This window comes from Tachysurus vachellii, chromosome 24, assembly GCF_030014155.1.
Source record: "Tachysurus vachellii isolate PV-2020 chromosome 24, HZAU_Pvac_v1, whole genome shotgun sequence".
In the NCBI taxonomy this organism is placed as follows: Eukaryota; Metazoa; Chordata; class Actinopteri; order Siluriformes; family Bagridae; genus Tachysurus; species Tachysurus vachellii.
In genome coordinates, this window is record NC_083483.1 from 9,530,100 (window position 1) to 9,552,955 (window position 22,856).

Here is a 22,856-nt window from a genome sequence, read left to right on the forward strand (position 1 = left end):
TGGGCTTGTAAAGTCTAATATCTCGTGTACAGAAGGTTCTCCTTCACTGCTCACTAATTATACCAGAATAGTTGAAAAGTCATGTCCCATTTACTTCACATTAATGTAAATGTTCTGTTTCCAAATGTGTGGCATCCATCATCATAATTACAGGGCTGTAAAAAGAAAACAACTGTACTCCATGTACTACAATTTGTTTATTAGAGAATTAAGGAATCTTGATTTTTTTTTTAATATATTTGTTAAATTTTAAAGAAATTTGGAAATTCGTTGAATCCAGATGTGACCTAATGATGTCGGTGTGATTACAGCCAGTCAGCAGCTTAGCATTAAAGCTCTGCACTTCTTTCTTTCTTCTTACTACTTACATGGTTTACATTTATTTCATTTTCAGTGACTCTTTTGAATTATTTATTCTCCTTTTCTCTCATTCACACTTTTATTCTCTGTGATATTCTCACCCACTCTTTTTCACTAATTCTCTCTCTCTCTCTCTCTCTCTCTCTCTCTCTCTTACTTTCCACTGATTCTTTCTGAGTTTATTCCTTATTTTTTGTACTTCACACCCATTCATTCTTTCAAAGCTTTCTCTCTTTTCTTTTTCTTTCTTTCTTTCTTTCTTTCACTCTTTCTTTCACTCTTTCTTTCTTTCTTTCTTTCACTCTTTCTTTCTTTCTTTCTTTCTTTCTTTCACTCTTTCTTTCACTCTTTTTTTTCTTTCTTTCTTTCACTCTTTTTTTTCTTTCTTTCACTCTTTCTTTCACTCTTTTTTTCTTTCTTTCTTTCTTTCACTCTTTTTTTTCTTTCTTTCTTTCTTTCTTTCTTTCTTTCTTTCTTTCTTTCACTCTTTCTTTCACTCTTTCTTTCTTTCTTTCTTTCTTTCACTCTTTTTTTCTTTCTTTCTTTCTTTCTTTCTTTCACTCCTTTCTTTCTTTCTTTCTTTCTTTCTTTCTTTCACTCTTTTCTTTCTTTCTTTCTTTCTTTCTTTCTTTCACTCTTTTTTTCTTTCTTTCTTTCTTTCTTTCTTTCTTTCTTTCTTTCACTCTTTTTTTCTTTCTTTCTTTCTTTCACTCCTTTCTTTCTTTCTTTCTTTCTTTCACTCTTTTTTTCTTTCTTTCTTTCTTTCTTTCTTTCTTTCACTCCTTTCTTTCTTTCTTTCTTTTTCTTTCACTCTTTTTTTTCTTTCTTTCTTTCTTTCACTCTTTCTTTCACTCTTTCTTTCTTTCTTTCTTTCTTTCTTTCACTCTTTTTTTCTTTCTTTCTTTCTTTCACTCTTTCTTTCTTTCTTTCTTTCTTTCTTTCTTTCACTCTTTTTTTCTTTCTTTCTTTCTTTCTTTCTTTCTTTCTTTCACTCCTTTCTTTCTTTCTTTCTTTCTTTCTTTCACTCTTTTCTTTCTTTCTTTCTTTCTTTCTTTCACTCTTTTCTTTCTTTCTTTCTTTCACTCTTTTTTTCTTTCTTTCTTTCTTTCACTCTTTTTTTTTCTTTCTTTCTTTCTTTCTTTCACTCTTTTTTTTCTTTTTCTTTCACTCTTTTTTCTTTCTTTTTTTCTTTCTTTTTTTCTTTCTTTCACTCTTTTCTTTCTTTCTTTCTTTCTTTCACTCTTTTTTTCTTTCTTTCTTTCTTTCTTTCTTTCTTTCTTTCACTCTTTTTTTTCTTTCTTTCTTTCTTTCTTTCTTTTTCTTTCTTTCACTCTTTTTTTTCTTTCTTTCTTTCACTCTTTTTTTTCTTTCTTTCTTTCTTTCCTTCCTTCCTTCCCCTTCTACTCCTTTTCATCCATTCATTCACTTTTGTCTCTCTTCATTTTTCCATACCTTTTTCAATCATTTTTCCAAATGTGCTCCTGACACACATTACAGTAATTGTTCCTCGATTGTTTCCCTCTCAGACCTTCCAGAAGCCTCTGCTGGAGTCGGAGTTGCTGACTGAGAAGGAGGTGGCCATGATCTTTGTCAACTGGAAAGAGCTCATCATGTGCAACATCAAATTGCTCAAGTATGCGTCAGCATTTTAAATTCACTGGCTCACTAGGAGTGTGGTTATTTATTTATTTATTTCCCACGTGCATCGTCCGGATTCTGTATCTTCTCTATTGCTGATACCCCAATGATGTACATCCTTGAACATCCTTCAAGGCTTTTGTTTCTTGTCAAACTCACTTACATTGACAAGTAGATACTGACGGATCTGAATTTCTCCTCTCTCCTGCAGGGCATTGCGGGTAAGAAAGAAGATGTCGGGCGAGCGCATGCCTGTGAAGATGATCGGTGACATACTGACAGCACAGCTGCCTCACATGCAGCCCTACATTCGCTTCTGCAGCTGTCAGCTCAACGGTGCTACCCTCATCCAGCAGAAGACGGACGAGGTACCCGACTTCAAGGACTTTGTCAAGGTAACAGCAAACTGTCTAAAGGCTGGCTTGTCTTTTCATTTTTTTTGGGGGGGAGCAGAAGTTATTCAGATGCCTTATGGTAAGAGGCTTTTTTGGCCATCTGATGTAAAAACACCATATTTAAATGTGCCTATGTGTTCCAGAGGTTGGCAATGGATCCTCGCTGTAAAGGAATGCCTTTGTCTAGTTTCCTGCTCAAACCCATGCAGAGAGTCACCCGCTACCCTCTTATCATCAAAAATGTAAGTATATACACACACACAAGGATCTGGGAGCCCAAAAACCTCACAATCTGCCAACCATTGTTTTCATTATTATGCAATGTTCTTTGTGCCCGATTTACAAAATAACTGCATTTCAAATTGTGCTATCAGTTTGAAAAAGAATCTTTCTGGACAATTTCTCTCATTGTCATTAGGTCAGTGTCTACTTTTGTAATGCTGTATTACGCTTTGTTTCCGGGTCCTGATTAGATTCTGGAAAACACTCCGGAAAGCCACCCAGACCACAGCCACTTGCGGCAGGCTCTGGAGAAGGCCGAGGAGCTCTGCTCGCAGGTGAACGAGGGTGTGCGTGAGAAGGAGAACTCGGACCGCTTAGAGTGGATACAAACGCATGTGCAGTGTGAGGGGCTGTCTGAGGTGTGTGAAGCCATAGAGTGTTAACTGTTAAATCATGTTAGAAATAAGAAATAAGTACCGATAGACATATATTTGGTCCATATGTAAAGTTTAATTATAATAAACTCTTTGTTTCAGCAACTTGTATTCAACTCGGTGACCAACTGCTTGGGCCCTCGCAAGTTCCTGCACAGTGGGAAGCTCTACAAGGCCAAGAGCAACAAGGAGCTCTTTGGCTTCCTGTTCAATGACTTCCTGCTCTTGACGCAGGTCACCAGGCCGCTGGGCTCCTCGACTTCCGAAAAAGTGTTCAGCGCCAAGTCTCACTTGCAGTATCGCATGTATAAAACGGTGCGGTTTGGGATCTCGCCAGTACCATGCAGTTGTTCTTTGAAAAAGCTGCTGCAAAGCGGCTAATGTTTTGTAATAGTATTAGAGCGTTTTATAATCTGAAGTCTAATGCTCATCACGTGATGGCTTTGCCAAGTAGAAGTTGCCATGTTGAATGTAGATCCCAACCCAGACAAACTAGTTTACTAGTTTACAACCTGCTATAGTAATGGATTGTCTTTGCCTGTGCTTGACCTTATGTTTGGTCTCTATAGCCCATCTTCCTGAACGAGGTTCTGGTGAAGCTCCCGACTGATCCGTCTGGAGACGAGCCCATCTTTCATATATCACACATAGACAGGGTGTACACCATACGGGCAGAGAGCATCAATGAGAGGTATACACATTTACATTTATATTTACAGCATTTAGCAGACGCCTTTATCAAGAGCGACTTACATTATCTTATTTTTGTACAACTGAGCAATTGAGGTTTAAGGGCCTTGCTCAGGGGCCCAACAGTGGCAGCTTGGTGGACCTGGGATCGAACTCACAACCTTCCGTTTGGTAGCCCAACACCTTAATGCGCACACACACACACACACACACACACACCCATTGCACCTCTCATCACCTCTTTCTGCTCCATACTATGAACTACAGTATATAACATCCAATTAGACATCCAGGCTCAGTCCAAGTTCTCACTCACTCATTTTCTACCGCTTATCCGAACTACCTCGGGTCACGGGGAGCCTGTGCCTATCTCAGGCGTCATCGGGCATCAAGGCAGGATACACCCTGGACGGAGTGCCAACCCATCACAGGGCACACACACACTCTCATTCACTCACACAATCACACACTACGGACAATTTTCCAGAGATGCCAATCAACCTACCATGCATGTCTTTGGACCGGGGGAGGAAACCGGAGTACCCGGAGGAAACCCCCGAGGCACGGGGAGAACATGCAAACTCCACACACACAAGGTGGAGGCGGGAATCGAACCCCGACCCTGGAGGTGTGAGGCGAACGTGCTAACCACTAAGCCACCGTGCCCCCGTCTCAGTCCAAGTTAAAGCTCAAAATGGAATTCTGCCAAAGTTTGTCATGCTTGGTGGTGTTTTCTCCCATGGTTCTGTTGCTGTAATTTTACCGGACATTACTATTAAAGCTTTTTTTGTATTGGGATATCACTAAGAAAATATTTAGTGATAAATCTATTGTTGATGGTACTGTGCTAATGGGTTCAGATCTGATATCGGCTTGTTCTTGTCAGGACCGCATGGGTGCAGAAGATCAAGGCTGCCTCAGAGCTCTTTATTGAGACAGAAAAGAAGAAAAGAGAAAAGGCTTATCTGGGTGAGTTACGTTATTTTAGTGTAAAAATAAACCAGTACAACAGGACCACAGAGACTGGACACAGCAGTATCTGTAAATACAGCAACAGTTCTGAACCAGGGGCCTGTTTCATTTTTGTTTACTGACAAATAAATCAAACAAATCTTGGGATGAATTTAGTGACTGATCTTTGAAGGTCTACAGTAGACATGTATACATATACATATAAGTATTTCTCACAGAAAAGTATTGCAATTACACGTTTTGCTATACACGTGTTTATTTCCTTTGTGTGCATTGAAACAACACCAAAAAAAAACAGAGGAAAAAGCAAATTTGACATCATTTCACCCAAAACTCCAAAAATGGGCCGGACAAAATTATTGGCACCCTTTCAAAATTGTGGATAAATAAGTTTGTTTCAAGCACGTGATGCTCCTTTAAACTCACCTGGGGCGAGTAACAGGTGTGGGCAATATAAAAATCACACCTGAAAGCAGATAAAAAATGTTTAAAGATGTTCCTTTGTCCACGGATTTTTTTTTGTCTGTTTTTTAAAGGAAATAAACACGTATATATCAAAACGTGTGTAATTGCAATACTTTTCTGTGAGAAATACTTCACTTTCTGGAAAAATTTCTCACACACAAACAAAACATTACACAAAGAGTAACAAATCCTATACAATCATCATTACTCTAGTGTGTATATATATGTGTGTGTGTGTGTGTGTGTGTGTGTGTGTGTGTGTGTGTGTAGTGCGATCTCAGAGAGCTACAGGCATCGGGAGGCTGATGGTCAACATCGTGGAAGGAATTGAGTTAAAACCTTGCCGCTCTCATGGTAGGAATCTCTCTCTCTATCTCTATTCTCTTCTCTCCCTCTCTCTCTCTCTCTCTCTCTCTCTCTCTATTCTTTTCTCTCCCTCTCTCTTCTCTTCACTCTCCTTCTCTTTCTCCCTTTCCCTCTCCCACTCCTGCTCTCTCTCTCTCTCTCACACACACACACACACACACACACACACACACACACACACACATACATATATACACACTAGAGTAATGATGATTGTATAGGATTTGTTACTCTTTGTGTAATGTTTTGTTTGTGTGTGTAGGTAAGAGTAATCCATATTGTGAGGTGACAATGGGATCACAGTGCCACATCACTAAGACAATGCAGGACACACTGAACCCCAAATGGAACTCAAACTGCCAGTTTTTCATCAAAGACCTGGAACAAGACGTGTTGTGTGTAACTGTGTTCGAGAGGGACCAATTCTCACCTGATGGTGAGCCACACACAAATATACTGTATACTAATATATCTACGCTTCACAAACGAATGATTCAGTCATTTAAACATCATCCAGCATTAATTTAGTATAAACTTTTACTGCCAGTCCAAAGTTTTTTTTAGAACACTCTGATTTTTCCAGTTTTTTACCCAAATTTAAGTAGTTCAGAGCAATTAAAAGAAGACGCAGACAGAACATTATAACCCTATAAACGTATAGGTCTTTCCTTTAGAGAAAGCTCAAAGAAAGCCAAGGTGTCAGCGATTACAGTTTATCTTACATTCTACAACAAAATAATGACACATCGAGTTGTTTTTTTCCCCCCAAATCTTTTTTATTTTTCTATGCTTTAATCTAAGGGTACATGGAGACTTGGAGTAAATGAGCATATAGAGACCATTAAAAGTCTTACACAGTATTATTAGAGATGTAACAATACCACTTTTTATTTCAAGTACTCTTACAATATTATTATAGTTGTGTGTGTGTGTGTGTATATATTGTTCAAGTTGACTAATCTTTAATATAGTCGCTGTCAGGCGGAAACCTCGTATGTCCAAATTTGGTCAATTTCATATTTTTTCACATATCGATGCTATTGGTCAGTCCCCACGTGGGTCTGTTATTTTTACAAGTTATTAACCAATCTAAAGTCTTGAAAATAGCTTGAGCGCAAATCTCATAACTCCATTGGACTCTTCAACTGTCCACCTCTTCCTCACTCCACGGGAGAGCTTCGCGGCATATTTCTCCTTAATAAGAGTCGCAACGAATCAACACGTCTTCTGAGGTAAATGTCTTCAAAACACTGGGCTCAAAGAAAAAAAAATCTTGACCCCCGCTAGTTCTGATGCTTGTCTGAGGACAGGAATTTAGCGCAAGACAATCCACTGCAACGCGGACTAAACCCTGTGCACTGCAGATAAGGTACGGCGTTTTTTTAATTTCCTGAAAAATAACGGTTTTGGAGATACGAGGATTCCGTCTGACAGCGACGATATGTTTAATTTAACTGAAGCACTTCAAACTCTGTACACTGTAAATACACAACTATAATTTCAATCAATCAAAACTCAAGTCTTTTGTATGCAAATATTTCCAATTCCAAAACTAAATTTCTTTCCCAAGTCCAATCCCGGACTTTGAATTTGTTACAGCATCCGATATCCAAGCCACCATCTTTTTCTTTTTCACTGATTTGATAACAATACTGAGGATGATACTGGAGCTATTTTTTTTAACATTATTAATATAGGCATATGCTTCAATTCAACGTTTTTCCTTTCTCTGTGTGTGTCTATAGATTTCCTGGGCAGGACAGAGATTCGACTGGCGGACATTAAAAAAGATCAGGGCTCCAAAGGTCCGATCACTAAGAGGCTTCTCTTACACGAGGTCCCCACAGGAGAGATAGTGGTCAGACTTGACCTGCAGCTATTTGACGAACCCTGATCCTTGTAAACTTTGACCTTCTCCACTCTAGATTCCATACTTTCTCCTGTACTGTGTTTCCAGCTTAACGTGACAATCCCACACCACTCTAAAACACGCCCCTGTGTGTGTCTGTGTGTGTGTGAGAGAGAGAGGAAATACAAGGTGATGGATGTCATGAGTGAGCTGTAACAATCTTAAGCAATCTTTTACTTTCTTTATTTTATTTTTTATTTCACTTGAACACATTGCGGTTAATTGATATCTAGAGTATTAATGGGATACTCCAGTGTTTCTCAATGCAAGCAGAGTGTGTAAATCTTCCACAGAGAATTTCTCTGTAGTGATAAAAAGAAGAAAACTCTGTTTACTTTAATTGGAAGTGTAAGGGCAGTTGTTGAAGGTGTCAAATGTGTGACTATATATATGACGTATTCACTTTGGGGCCTAATTAAGGTTTTCAGATAAAACGGACATGAGAGAAAATCATTACAGAAGCTATTTGAATTTTTTTTGTAGTTCACAAATACAATACTTGGAATGAACAGATAAAACTTGACAGCTCAGAGTTACTGAACACCTTTGGGATGAACCGAAGCTCAGACGGCAGCCCAGACCTTGACATCGGTGCCAAAACTCACCGATGCTCCCGTAGCTGAGTGATCGCAAATCCCCAATCTAGTGGGGAAATCTTTCATTGGTTGAGTTTCAACATAGCGTTAATCTTAAGCAAATAACAAACCCATTACAAACCAGCTGCCCTTAGACTCCCATTATGAATGAGATTCATTTATTTTTTTTTTTCCACTACAGTGAAACGTCAAAACTGTGGTAATGATATATGGACTACAGATTTGATAGATAGATAGATATTATGTTGTAAAATGCTGGATTATTCCTTTAACCATCACAGAAGTTCAAATATGGTATAGAAAAATAATAATAAATTTGTCTAAATGATTGATTTGCTGTCCAAAGCGACTTTGGGTTTATGACATGGGCTGATTGTGCTAAACTGTACAAGCTTAAAAAATATCGATTAAAATACTGTATAGTAATTTACTTTAAAGTTGGCATTGAAAGTTCAGTTCTAGGACTTAAAGGTTTCCTTTAGAAGCAATCGTGTCCTCAAAATGATTCAGTTTTCAATGATGACTTGGGTTCTAGACTGATAGAGGTATGTTCTAGAATGAATCTCAAATCACTGAGATGGTTCAAAACGGAACAATGTGCCACGTCAAAAAAGCCACAAAAAGACATAGTGTATAGTTTTGTTTTTTGTTTGTTTTTTGTTTTGCTTTTTGTTTGTTTATCTGTAGTTTTGCTGTCTTGGGATGTTTGTCAGCGGGAAAAAAACTGAACACTCCAGTCTTATTTTGCAATGATATGTTGTGCTGTTTTATTTATCCTTTCGAATTTGTACTCCAAAAGGTGGCACATAATCAGCAGGCTGGTTTTGAGATGATGTCATTAAGATCGCAATCATGATGTGATGTAATGTTTAAACATCGATAACCGGCTCTAGGTGTAGATTTTATTGGTTTATATTTTTTAGGCGGGTCCTTTTTTGTTCTTCTGGTGGTTAGTGACCTACAGAGTGCTAGGTGTGACGGTGAAATGTGTGACATGGGCGGTGAACATTTGGTTAACAAAGTGACCAAGACTGAAGTTAATTCCTAACAATGTGTAAGATGTTTTTTTTATCTATTGTAGAAACACTGCTGGATTTTAATGCTTTTATTGCTAACACAGCATTATTTACTATCTTGTTCCCTCTCTAATAGTGTCAAATACTTCTGAAATGCTGTACATTCAGAGCCAGTGATTTTCTATTTATTTTTATTTTAATTTTTTTTTTTAATTTTCATGGGTTTTTGGCTACATAAAGTAAGCTATTTAACACTGAGTAATATTTATTATAAATAATGAATTGTATTACTAATGTGTTTTTTTTTTTTTTTTTTTTTTAAATATTATTTTTAACCAGTCATTCCGGTAGCGGTAGAGGTTAACACTGTAATTGGATTATATTTGTAAAGATGAGAAATACAAGGGTGTGTTTCATAGCTTACATGTTTCTGCTTTCTTTTCTTTCTTTTTTCCCTTTTTATGGGCTGTAAATGGACTATAGTGGTACGAAGCAGCAGAATGCAGGCAGCTGTATTACATAGAAGTGATGTGTATAAATGGTGTATTTTCAAGAGTTCAGGACAGATTTTCTCCCACATTGTGTTTCATAAAAAGAAAAAAGAAAGAAAGAGAAAAAGCTTTAGTTCTTCTGAATATATTTCTACATTCATTATTATTATTATTATTATTATTATTATTATTATTATTATTATTATTATTAATGGGATTTGAAAGTAAATAGTGAATAGATGGGTGGATCAGGTGAGAATGGTAGCATTACTAAGCTGAGAAGATTTTGTGTGTGTGTGTGTTTTGTTAAGAGGAAATTGAAGGGTTACCTCTTACCTCTTTCTCTCCTTGCATCTGTCTGTCTCATCCATCTCTCTCTCTCCCTCTCTCTCTCCCCCTCTCTCTCCCCCTCCAGCTCTCTCTGTATATTATGAACCTGTAGGCTCTTTCCCTGTATTTTTTACCAAGTCCCAATGAGTTGACAGTACAGTATGTGTTTGTGTTTAAATCTTTGAAAGGAGTATAATATATTACAACTTGAAGAATAATTATGTTGATGACAGCATATTGTTATCAATGTAGAAGCAGTGTATTGTCTTAAACGTTGCAATTAAAGCTCAGTTGGACCAAGAAATAACGACTGTGTGGCGTTTCATTTAAAACCTTTATCATTTTTGTGTTCTTATTTCTTGTGTGTGAGAAATCGAAAAGTTCACATGGAATATAACGACTGAGAGAGAGTTATATCCCTAGAGACTGAGAGAATCCCAAATCTGGCTTGAGGATGTGATAAAGATTTTTTTAATGCATTTAATGTGCAACTTATTTTTACTTGGGATAATTAAGTAACCTTTGATTTTCTTTGATGTGGTGAAAACTTTTCTGGAAAAACTTAAACAAAGTCAAATTTTGTTTTGATATTGAACGATTTATTTTGATGATTTTGAATATTCATATCTGATGTTAACTGTCAGCAGCTCCGACAGCAGCACCGTCTATAAGACAAATCACGTGTTCATTTATAAAATATTAACATTTGTACTGTAGAGTATTGGATCATCCAAAGGGACTAGTATAGCAGACGCGCCACATAAACTGAAAATAAATAGATTTTTAACACATTAATGAAAGGTTTATAATCTTTATAATCCGCATAATCGTCGTGGTGAAGCTTTTATATTTGACACCTATTCTCTATTTGTGGAAGGAGTCTCCAGATTCAGGTCTTTGTAACACTAAGTGTTCTACAATAGAACCATTTTTTGAGAACAGATCAGTTTTCATTTTGTGGTTTCTTGGTGAATGACACGTGTTATTTATTTTGTTTTGTTATATTCAAGAAAAAGGGCTTATTAGTTAGCAGGTTATCTCACATCTCCAGGTGGATTCAAACCTCTAACCTGTTTTCTCCAGGTTCTCCAGTTTCCTCCTCCAGTCCAAAAACATATGAAGGCTAATTGTCATTTTCAGTACATTAAAAAAAAATGTTAAATTTGACTAATCGTCTGGTTTAACAGGAATTAAACGCTTCCGGAAATGATGTAATGGGAAAATGACGAGCCTTGCCAAGTTTGTTAACTAGCAAGAGTAAAAAAACTTGACTGTAAAACTCCATCAGTCAGCACATCAAATTATTCTACGTAAATAAACGTAGGTTTATTGTCGTTAACAGAGCTACAAGTCTTGTACTTTGGTGGTTAAATCCCAAATTCCTCTCTACTCCCTACCTACGTAGACGGAGATGCACTAGATGTTATGATAAAATAATGCCTTTATGTCTTTCATTTGCAACTAATATATCATCATTCAGTTTTGATTATTTTGTGTTTTGATGTTCCTAGGTTTGGTATGAAAGAGTGTTCAGCAGTTCACTAATCCTGAGCACACAGATGGTGGTCCTCTATAACAGAGTTCGTCGTCTAAACGTCCTAAACGTAGTTTCTGACAAATTTATGAACATGACGCTTTTGTCATCAAAAGCATAAAAACGTTTCCTGTTTTCAGGGCTGGGTATGTAATTCTTGTTAATCTGACACCTCTGGATTAAATGAAACATCCATAATTCTGTATGTGACATATACTGTATTAATATTAAAATATTTGTGATGTGTTTTGAGAGACTAGTGCTGATTGGTTATGTGATGTTCTGACATCACAGGGGTACATTATGTTGATAGGATGGTAGGTAGGATTGTAGAGAAAATGTTTATATCCCAGAAAAACTAGCAAAATAAATGCTAGTAATTCCTGACAGTTACAAAAAGAGATGATTGATCTCAATAATAGGATGGGTTTTACCTTAGAAGCACAATCGTTACATAACCATTGGAACGTACATGGCGTGGTGATGTTTTAATAGTACCGATATAATTGTTTAGATTCTGTAATCTGTCCAAACGTGCCAAAAGGTCTTGAGGCTAGGATGACATTATTGACCTTTGATAGAACTTCAAACACACAACTGCAGTGATGATTTATTACTGAGAAATCAGTCATGTGATCGAAACCAAACAGGTTGCTTTTCAGTGGTGTAGATGTGAATGAATGGCAATAATATGAGCATCAGCTCTTCATGTTAAATGCGTGATTTGAACAGAGAAAAACTAGGTTGACTTTAAAAACAGATTATCTCACCTGTGTACTGTGTGACTATACAGTTTATCTCACCTGTGTACTGTGTGACTATACAGTTTATCTCACCTGTGTACTGTGTGACTATACAGTTTATCTCACCTGTGTACTGTGTGACTATACAGTTTATCTCACCTGTGTACTGTGTGACTATACAGTTTATCTCACCTGTGTGCTGTGTGACTATACAGTTTATCTCACCCGTGTACTGTGTGACTATACAGTTTATCTCACCTGTGTACTGTGTGACTATACAGTTTATCTCACCTGTGTACTGTGTGACTATACAGTTTATCTCACCTGTGTACTGTGTGACTATACAGTTTATCTCACCTGTGTACTGTGTGACTATACAGTTTATCTCACCCGTGTACTGTGTGACTATACAGTTTATCTCACCTGTGTACTGTGTGACTATACAGTTTATCTCACCTGTGTACTGTGTGACTATACAGTTTATCTCACCTGTGTACTGTGTGACTATACAGTTTATCTCACCTCTGTACTGTGTGACTATACAGTTTATCTCACCCGTGTACTGTGTGACTATACAGTTTATCTCACCTGTGTACTGTGTGACTATACAGTTTATCTCACCTGTGTACTGTGATTTTTAGAGTTTTCATGTGGAATGTTCATTCATTATTATAAGAAGAACACCAGGCATAGTAACTTTAAGTACCAGGGTTGCTAATCCCAAGAAGCCAATCAGATATAAGTAAGTGTATGGTGTTCTAGAGACAAGTGGATTGTTGATAGTAATTAATGCATTAACGTCTGTCTGATCTCTTCACTCTAGAGAAGGCGAAGCCCAAAACAATAACAGATATTGGCAATCTGTTTCCGCAAAGAGCCAGTAAGGCTAAAGAGATTCAGGAGTTGGTAATTGGAGATGTTTCTTTGAAAGCTGCCTCACAGAATGTATCGAAGACCATGGCCACGACTGGTCCTGTTCGTGCAAACTTCAAGACTGTAGAAGCTGAGAAAGCAACGCCTTAACTTTCAGTCATATCTCCCCTCACTGTCACTGCAACAGTGAACACGTGTAAATAAAAGTTATGAGGCAGTCCCTGAACCTACTGACACCCGAGACAACTTGTCTACCAAAGCATCTGCTTTAACAGATTTGTCTCAACCTGTCTTCACATTGTTCAATGACTCATTAGAAGGAATGAGAGAAAGTTCTTATATCTCCAGCAATGCCATTGGTGAAATAACATGTACTCGTCATGCAGTACCTGAAACTGGCCCTGCTCCTGCCTCTGAGACTTACTTTGGTGTCATTACAAATGCTGACACAGTGATTCCTCCTTCAGGCATTGTCCCTGACTTGTTTCCTGCTAAAAATGATTTTATAGAAGCCACTCATGCTTCTGGAGATAGAGACCTCATTAATACCCCCAAGAATGCAACATCTATTGGAGCAGTCATTGTTTCTGAAGTAAATGATTTAATGTCTAAACAAACTGCCTTAAAAGTAAAAACATTTCAAACCCAGAAAATTGCCTCGGCACTTTTGGCAACTAAGGAGCTATTAAATTGAACTAAATCCAGTTTTAAAGACATATTTAAAGACTATGCCTTCAACACATGTTCCCTGCAGATCCCTTATAAAGATGAGACTGTCAGTCATAAACCTACTCCAGAAGAAGAAATAGGTTCTAGGGAAACAGCATACAGGCTTCCATTCACAGAACCTACCATATCAGCAGAGTCTGCAGTTCAAGAAGTTGCGGTTTTCTCAAGTCAGCCAAAAATAAAGAATGCCTCGACAGAAAAGAGTCTAGATGTCAAAACAGAGACTGTTTTTGAAAGTAACATCATCTGGGGTAACAAAAGTTTAATGGGATCCGATCCAGCCTGTGGTGAATTAGCAGAAGATGAACTAAGGGCAGAAGAAGAACGCAGCGTCCAGGATGTTTCAGACGGTAATCTGAAATCTTTTGTGTTCTCTGTGGTCCAGTATATTTACACTATAGTACATGTTGATTAATAATTAATCAATTACACAAAGCAGACCTTGCAACAATAATGGTGCTGCGTTGTGTCACAGGAAATATTTGGCAGGCTAACTAGCAAAACCGCAAATACTGTTGTTATTCATTTCATACTATTATGTCTTTGTTACTTGGTGTATATTCGGTTCTTTCTGTATTTGTCACAAGAAACATCCACATCTCCATCCTGTCCATTCAGTGCATGTTAACACAATAGAGTTTTTTGTGCATGTTGATTGTACAGTATATGTCACATATTTAAGAATAACATGTTGGGTGATCTAATGGATCTGATCATTAGAAAGGTTCTGGTATGTTCTCAGGTCTTCTTATTTTTGTTATTATGCCTTCTTACTCGATTAACAGTGTTCAGGAATCTTGCTGTGTTACATACTGTTGTTCTTTTAAGTCAGCATTTGGTTTTGGTTTCACATGGCACTATTTAATAACCAAGTACATTTTTATTTCATTCACGCATCTAGCACAACTGGACCTAACAATACAGAAGCTGTTCCTAGATAAGATCCGTGAATTCTGTGCCGAGAGCGAGTATGCACAGCCACGTTTGCATGCACTGGAAAAACACACCTGCACTTTTCTGTCTCATTCATATTAACCATATGCTAAAAGATCAACGTGTTCTTGCTTCAGTACATCTATTCTTCCTTTAGTTTTCTTAACAGCCAGTTCCTTTGCCATGTGCCTCAGGGCTTGTGATGGGCTGCTTGATGTGGGTCCAGAATATAAAAAAGCATTTATTTTGGAGGAGTTCACTAAGCTTCAACGGCTTTATGGTAATGGAGATCTTTTATCGTTCCCAGAATTTAAGTTCTCAGGTGGGTGGGAATCATTTTTGTGGCACTAAAATAATATAATACTGTAATATTTTGTTTATTGATGGTGTTTATTTATTTATTTATTTTTCCCTTTTTCTCAGAGCCTGTGCTGGATGAAAATTACTCCAAATTAATATCAACTGCCTCAGCATTTCCAAAGAAGTATTATTTTTTTTAATTTATTAAAACAAATGAACAAATTCTTTTGATACCTTTTTGATTTATTTAACAATCTTTAAAAAATCTGATTGCGACTCTATTCAATATATTTTTTTTTTGTTTTTCTTCTGTCTTTATGTGTAAATCCAGTATTGTTTTGGACTATGTGGAGTTAAATAAAAAGTTTTTCCTTTATATTTCTGGGTTAAAAAAGGAAAGACGTACCTCTGTTTAGACAAAAATAATAATTCCATGAAGTTTACAAGACGACAATCAACAAAAATATTTTTTAAAGTATTAAACAGATGCAGTGAAAGTGGTCATGAAGTTTCAAGAAACCTGGTTAATAATGTAACAGAGATACGACGAAGGAACCTTATCTCTATACATACAGAAACTCCTAGTCCTTTGTAGAGGATTTAAAAGATGTGAAAATGCAAAGAAACTCAAGAAACTGCTAACATTTGTATTACATTAAGGTGAATCCTAACACTCTTAACACACTTGTTTGTTAAAAATTTTCAATTAAATGCATTTATTTTCAAAAAGCATTCAATTCAATTCTAATTTATTTCTATGGTGCTTTTTACAGTTGTAAATGTCTCGAAGCAGCTTTTTTTATGTTTCAGAACATAAACATAGAACAAATGGTTATTATAAAGAATAATATGAAGATTAATATAATACAAATATTCATGATTAATATTAGATCTATTTAAATATGTTTGTATTTTTCCCCAATGAGCAAGTCTGAGGTGACTCAGGTGACTGTGGCGAGGAACCTTGAGAGGAACCAGACTTAAAGGGGAACCTCAGACGTTCTGATTAGGGATAAATACACACACATTTAAATTTGTCTTTGTATTTATCCCTAATGAGCAAGTCTGAGGTTCCCCTTGGTCTCTGGTTCCTCTTAAGGGTCCTCGCCACAGTCACCTGAGTCACCTGATCTTAGGAAATTTAAGAGGAACCAGACACCAAGGGGAACCTCATCCTCATCTTGGTGACACCGGTGGGTGTGATTATTAATATACAGTCTGATAAATGTTATATCGATGAGGATATTGTTGTCCTCGAGACCAGATGGAGTCGTTATCATCTCTCGGGTTTGTGATCTCTAAGAATCCAAACTCCCTGCAGGATGCTGTGAGTTCTCAGGGGGGGCGAGAACCTTTACGCTAGCCGCAGTGTCTCCTCCTACTTCATGAATATTCATGAGCTGAGCGGCCTGCGTGCCTTACGTGGTGACGCAATGCAACAACTGCGGGTCCCGATTGCTGCAGCCGCTTGTCATTGTGACGAAGATTGGCACTAAGGTAAGCTGTCACTCAAAATCTTCTTTTTTTACTCCCTATCAATCAGGCAATCTGGGCTTCGCTATAAATGCTCCAGGCGCGTGCATAGTAAGGCGCGTGCCCGAAGGGAGAAGGGTACAGAGGGTTTGTTTTTTACACCCGTATTTAGGCGGAAAAACACCATGGCGGGTTTTCTGTGCTACAGCATAGCGAGCGAAAAGGCCCAGCTTTTTTTTTTATTAAATGATCTTTAGTAAAGGAAGTGCGAACGGCGCTCGCCTGTAAGGGAGGGAAACTCCACAGTCCCTGGATTTGATTGATAGGCAACGGGGCAGGCTTTTATTATTCCAGTTAAAGGAACAGAACCGAATCTTATTTTGTTTACAAATCTTTTTTAGCAAATGTTTTATTCATTTACGCTTTAAAATTCAAAATATCTTTATTTATTTGTTTTTATTTTTTTCCTTAACAACCCGTTAATAGAAATCGCTTGGATAGATTTAAATCTTTTTTTTTTTAAATTTAAAAATAAAAAACTAAATTAGTTGCTATTTTTTTTTTCTTTTTTTTTAACGCTACATGCAAAGCCGCATACTAGCCTACTAAACAGTACGCTAGAATAGTACGCAGCTGGGCGAGTAGAGCGTATTGTTGCGTACTGTTTAGTACGCAAGTACGCGTTGACCGCCGTAAACACGCTCAGAACAAACATGGCGGCTCTGGTGCTACGGAAGAAGAAAAAAGGGAAATAAACGCATCACGGATGTTGATTTTTTTTGATCTGATATTAAGTCGATATATATTTAGATATTTTTTTGTTTACGTTGTTATCGGTTTAAAGGATGTAGTTTTTGTAAAAACATCGATAAATAAAGTAGTTTCGAAGGTTGAAGGCTTTAGAGCTGCTATGCTAACTGTGCTAATGCAGTGAAGGCTGACTAATGTAGCAGTGTTTATATATATATATATAAATAAACACATAAACTGTTAGTTTCTGTATTGATTTCAGTTGGTTTATAAATAAATAAAATAAAAATAGCCCTTATATCTTCTCCCTTTGGTTCTGTATGAGTTCACTGTCCCATCTTATGTTTCACAAGCACACTGTGTGCTACATTTAGACGTGTATTTTAAGCTCCTGTCACTTTATTATGAAGATAACTGTAATGTAACCTTGTCCCATGAGTTTTTATTAATTTATTGACTCGAATGAATGGATGAAACCGTTAAAAAAACAGCTCGTATTTGATGTGGATAATGGAGAGAACTCCTGTGTGCCTCCAGTTGTGAACGTCTGGCGTTAGAATGCTCCAGCGTTGCCAGTAGCAACAGTAACTATGATGACGTCGCCATCGTCGGTGTCCATGGAGGAGTTTCAGGAGACTCAACAGGTGAGGATCAACGTGGATCCATCCTCACATCCCTAGCTAATAATAATAAAAATAATAATAATATTTGCAGTCTTTTAAGCCCCTAATTTCTAAAAGCGTTATATAAAAGATTTATATAAAAAAATAACAAAGAATAAAACTATTTAAGTCAAATAGCCTTTGTTTTTATTCCCTTCATTACATAGACTGACATAATACCAAGAAGGGAATATAATCCCTCGGACATGGCGTTACAATTAATATGAAACAATTTCTGGTGAGTTATCAGTGACAGGAAGAGCAAACGTCGACAACTGCGTTCAAAGCAGACAATAAATCGTACTGTGAACGCAGTGATGCTTGATCACATAAATCTATACATTTAAAGCGAAATAAGGAATCAGTACACGTATAAGTACTTTGATTCATTCGTCTTCAATAAATCTGAAGATTCATCTTTATCTTGGTCAGAGTTGTGGGGGATCTGGTGTACAGCCTGAATGAGAAGCATTCAGAAGCATTTTGAAATGGGAACAGGGAGAAAATGGAAATAATCAAAAAATAAAAAATAAAAAAGGGGATGTGGCAGCCTAGTGGTTAAGGTGTCAGACTACTGAACGGAAGGCTATGAGTTTGAATCCCAGGGCCACCAATCTGCCACTGCTGGGCCCCTGAGCAAGGCCCTTCACTCTCAATTGCTCAGTTGTAAGTCGCTCTGGATAAGGGTGTCTGCCAGAAATGTAAATAAACTACACAAAATGAATCCAAAGTACTAAAAATGAATCTGAGCTCAGGATCAAAGCTGTGAGGTGACATCTCTACCCACCGCTTCACCACCATGTTGCCCGAAGTTAGTCAATTTTTTTTTTACAACTTTTAATAAATAACAACATGAATAAAACAACCTATAATCAGTGAGACATCTAAAGTCTATTTAACTAAAATTTAAATACTCTGTATATATAATGGGGGCACGGTGGCTTAGTGGTTAGCACATTCACCTCACACCTCCAGGGTTGGGGGTTTGATTCCCGCCTCCGCCTTGTGTGTGTGGAGTTTGCATGTTCTCCCCGTGCCTCGGGGGTTTCCTCCAGGTACCTCGGTTTCCTCCCCGGTCTAAAGACATGCATGGTAGGTTGATTGGCATCTCTGGAAAATTGTCCGTAGTGTGTGATTGCGTGAGTGAATGAGAGTGTGTGTGTGCCCTGCGACGGGTTGGCACTACGTCCAGGGTGTATCCTGCCTTGATGCCCGATGACGCCTGAGATAGGCACAGGCTCCCCGTGACCCGAGGTAGTTCGGATAAGCGGTAGAAAATAAATGAATGAATGAATGAATGAATGAATGAATATATAATCTCCAAAATGTCAGGGACTATGAATAAGCCGGTTTGAACAAGTAGATCTTTAATCTGGATTTAAAAGCAGTTACAAAGACCATGTTCCTAATATCGACTGAGAATATTATACCAGAGTTTATGGTTGATATAAGAAATAACTCTATGACCAGCTCAGCTGTGATTGACATTAGGACTTAATGATAAACCTGGCCAATATGCCTTGAGATGGGTTATAATGTTTTAGGTGATCGGTACAAAACAAAACAATTTAGCATGCTGTTGGCAAAACCTTGTAGTCAATATGAAACATAATTGTAATAATGTGATTAGATTTTCTTTTCCTGGTGAGGATGCAAGATGAATCTTTTATCAAGAGATGAATGCAATGCTAGTGTGTAGCAACATGACGTCACAACATGATTTTGCTGTGTAGCTTTTGTCTAATATTCATGTTCCAATAGAAATGCTGAAAATGCATTAAATTAGGTGGTCTTCACATGAGAAAAAAAACAATAAACGACTCCACGTATCAACCAGACAAGTCTTTATGTACACTGGATGACATGAGAGAGCGTACTTTTTATATGATATGGAAAATTAGCTTCAGGCGTCCTTGTTTACTTGAATAAATTCCCCCCTGATATTTTTTTTTCATATTCAGAGATTCTTGGAAATACTGTCAGGGCATTAATTATGAGATTTCTGGGAATGGCAGAAAACCGACCACTGTTGTCGGTGATTGGGGGGGTGGGGGGTCATTCAGGACACGCAAGACTAACCCGAGATTTATCACCACTCACAAAACAGTACTTATAACTCTTCTTTCAATAAAAGCCATTGTTACTCCGTGTCACATGGCTTCAATCACATGGGTCTGAGTTTATGTGAGAGACAAAGACAGACAGAGTGAGAGTGTGATTTCTCCATGTTTTTATTGAAGATTATGATCGAGCAAATGTGTCACGCTGTGCAAAAAAATAAACGAGGATGCTAGAGCAAGCACATTTTAGGAAGACGTGTTTAGATGAATCTAACTTGTTTGAGAACTTGTGATTTTGACAGGGGATTAAATAATCCACAAAGAGCTTTACGGGCACTTATGAAAAGGTACACGTACAGAAACTCCTGTACTATGAGAGACAAATACCTTTAAAATTAGCATTTAATTCCTCAAATGTTACTGAAACCTGTGTAGAGCTAGATTATGTGTACATAGACACATTTATCCGATCAGTTAATTATGTGAGAGAAGCACAATGCATATAATCCTACAGATACAGGTCAAGAGCTTCAGTTAGTGTTCAAATCAAACACCTGAATTAGAGAGAAAATGTCATCTCAGTGACTTTGACTGTGGCGTAGGTTGAATATTTCAGAAACTGCTGATTTCCTTAATTTACATACAAAACAGTCTCTAGTATTCACATAGAGTTGTGTGCAAAACAAAAAACATCCAATGAGCAGCAGTGCCGGGTGTGGAACTGACACATCAGAAGGCGATAGCCAGACGGTTTGAGTTGATATTAAGACTATGATAGCTCAAATTATAATTCTTTACAACCACGGTGAGCAGAAAAGCATCTCAGAAGAACCTTGATGTGGATGGACAAAGCAGCAAAGGACCAAATAATGTTCTACTCCTGTCAGTCAGGAACAGGCCTCCAAGGCTATAGTGCTCACTATACTGGACAGTTTAGAAACAGACTGGAAAAAGACCTGATGTTGTTTATGGAACTCCCTACCCATTGCACTCAGAACCATCACCACTCTGTCTGAATTTAAATCAAGGCTTAAGACCCACCTTTTCAACCTTCACTATCAGTAAATGCATATGTATTAGGAGTCCTTAATTCTTCTGAAATGTGGTGTATGTATCGTGTACTATGTAGAGTCCTATCCCTTGTACTGTATGTTTTTGTGTATAGTCCTGTCTTCTGCTATTATCTCATGCAGCTGCATGTGATCCTTCGTCCCGGGCAAATGTCCGACGAATATGTATGTGTGTATATATGTATGATCCTTTGTCCTGGGCAAATGTCCGACGAAAATGTATGTTACACTATGTACCTTGTAAAGCGTCCTTGAGCTTGGGAAAGGCGCTATATAAATTAAACATATTATTATTATTATTATTATTATTATTATTATTATTATTATTATTATGCATTGTGCTTCTGCCATGTGATAATTACATGACTAAACAGGTGTATCTAATAAAGTGATTGTTGAGTGTAGATACTAATCACGACAAACACTTAATATTTCACTTGTATTATTACAGACGAACGTATTATGTATACACCACGTGTAACACATTGTGCTATAAGACTGAATTACTAAGATTACTAAATTACTAAGCCTTGTTGATTTCACACAAAACAGTATTTTTATTTTAGATAATCATTCAAATTAAGACTATTAAATTAGTGTCCTAAGGTGATGCATAGCTGCTTGTGCCTGTTTTTCAGATATTAAGTGAAATTTAACACTGTAGGAAAAAGCCTTATCTGCCATTTGCCAGATCACAATCGAGGAAATAAAAAAAGCTTGCTTTGAAAAGGTCCGTTCTCGGTTGTCATCCCGTGTAACTGTACACAACAAAGCAGCTTTTCATTCATGACCCTGTGATTATACTTATTTATTAATTAATTTATTTATTTAGACGATATTTATTTAATATGCTTGAATTTTTGCTGTGAATTTTCTACTGTCTTATATTTATGTTTAGATTTTTATCCTCCAGATTATTCATGCACTGACTGCAAACATCATGTGAGTGTCCCAACCCAAAGAGGCCCTCAGAGCTACGGTGCCCTCCAGAATTATTGGCACCCTTCTTAAAAAAATAAACAAATGTGTACATTTTACATGCAATAAGATTTCTGGAAAAATAAGAGAAAATATTTATTGCTATATCGTTCTCAACAGAAGCAGTGAGCATCCAAATGATTAAGGCACATTTATTTAAAAAAATCAAAAAATTTTGTTCACTCTCACTCTCTTGGAAGAACAAGTCTGATTCTTTGGATTAGAAATATGAGGTTACATATATATCAAATTCTTTAATATTTCTTAATTAACCATCCATTAAAACGGGAAAGTTTAATTAAACTTTTAACACAAATGAGACAGACGAGTGTAGATTCGCACAAATTCGCACATGTACATACATGACAATAAAAAAGATGTTTTATCATTATATAACAATTAGGTTAATAACAAAAATTGTCAAACAATAACAAATTTGCCAGGAATTGGATGCATAAAAGCACAAAAGGCTCAGTGGTTACCGTTCTACACAAGTGACCACAAGGTTGTGAGTTCAGATTGGAAAAAAACTGAACAGTCGGACCCTACAGATACCAAGATCCTTAATCCTTAACTATATAATTGGATAAATAGATTTGTCTGTGCGTGTCTCTGTGCGTGTGTCTGTGCGTGTGTCTGTGCGTGTGTCTGTGCGTCTGTCTGTGCGTGTGTCTGTGTGTGTTTTTGTAAAGCTCATGTCCCCCTTAGGCTCTTATCCTTGAACATAAGCACCCACTTTTGTTCTGCCTTTTTCTCCTGCTAGCATCAACCCACGTCATCCAGGGCAGTAATAAATTTGAATTTGTCCCATATCTCCTCTTTTTCTCTCCCTCTCTCTCTCTCTCTCTCTCTCTCTCTCTCTCTCTC

The 22,856-nt window shown here is 37.2% G+C and overlaps 3 protein-coding genes across 5 annotated transcripts in view; 2 read left to right on the forward strand and 1 right to left on the reverse strand.

Annotated features, from left to right (window-relative positions):
* itsn1 (intersectin 1 (SH3 domain protein)) overlaps window positions 1-10,191 on the forward strand; it is a 47,435-nt gene extending 37,244 nt beyond the window's left edge. For both annotated transcript variants that reach the window (XM_060859908.1, XM_060859909.1), the window contains exons 30-39: window positions 1,887-1,993; window positions 2,210-2,393; window positions 2,537-2,635; window positions 2,867-3,034; window positions 3,152-3,364; window positions 3,619-3,740; window positions 4,626-4,708; window positions 5,447-5,530; window positions 5,805-5,978; window positions 7,288-10,191. In XM_060859908.1, the coding sequence (XP_060715891.1) occupies window positions 1,887-1,993; window positions 2,210-2,393; window positions 2,537-2,635; window positions 2,867-3,034; window positions 3,152-3,364; window positions 3,619-3,740; window positions 4,626-4,708; window positions 5,447-5,530; window positions 5,805-5,978; window positions 7,288-7,436 (1,383 nt within the window). In that variant the 3' untranslated portion in view covers window positions 7,437-10,191. The remainder of the gene's footprint in view (window positions 1-1,886; window positions 1,994-2,209; window positions 2,394-2,536; window positions 2,636-2,866; window positions 3,035-3,151; window positions 3,365-3,618; window positions 3,741-4,625; window positions 4,709-5,446; window positions 5,531-5,804; window positions 5,979-7,287) is intronic.
* cbr1 (carbonyl reductase 1) overlaps window positions 1-16,647 on the reverse strand; it is a 72,851-nt gene extending 56,204 nt beyond the window's left edge. Inside the window, exon 1 of the mRNA XM_060859915.1 lies at window positions 16,643-16,647. The gene's annotated coding sequence lies outside the window, so the exon portion shown is untranslated. The remainder of the gene's footprint in view (window positions 1-16,642) is intronic.
* pknox1.2 (pbx/knotted 1 homeobox 1.2) overlaps window positions 16,408-22,856 on the forward strand; it is a 16,812-nt gene continuing 10,363 nt past the window's right edge. For both annotated transcript variants that reach the window (XM_060859911.1, XM_060859912.1), the window contains exons 1-2: window positions 16,408-16,493; window positions 17,757-17,863. In XM_060859911.1, the coding sequence (XP_060715894.1) occupies window positions 17,810-17,863 (54 nt within the window). In that variant the 5' untranslated portion in view covers window positions 16,408-16,493; window positions 17,757-17,809. The remainder of the gene's footprint in view (window positions 16,494-17,756; window positions 17,864-22,856) is intronic.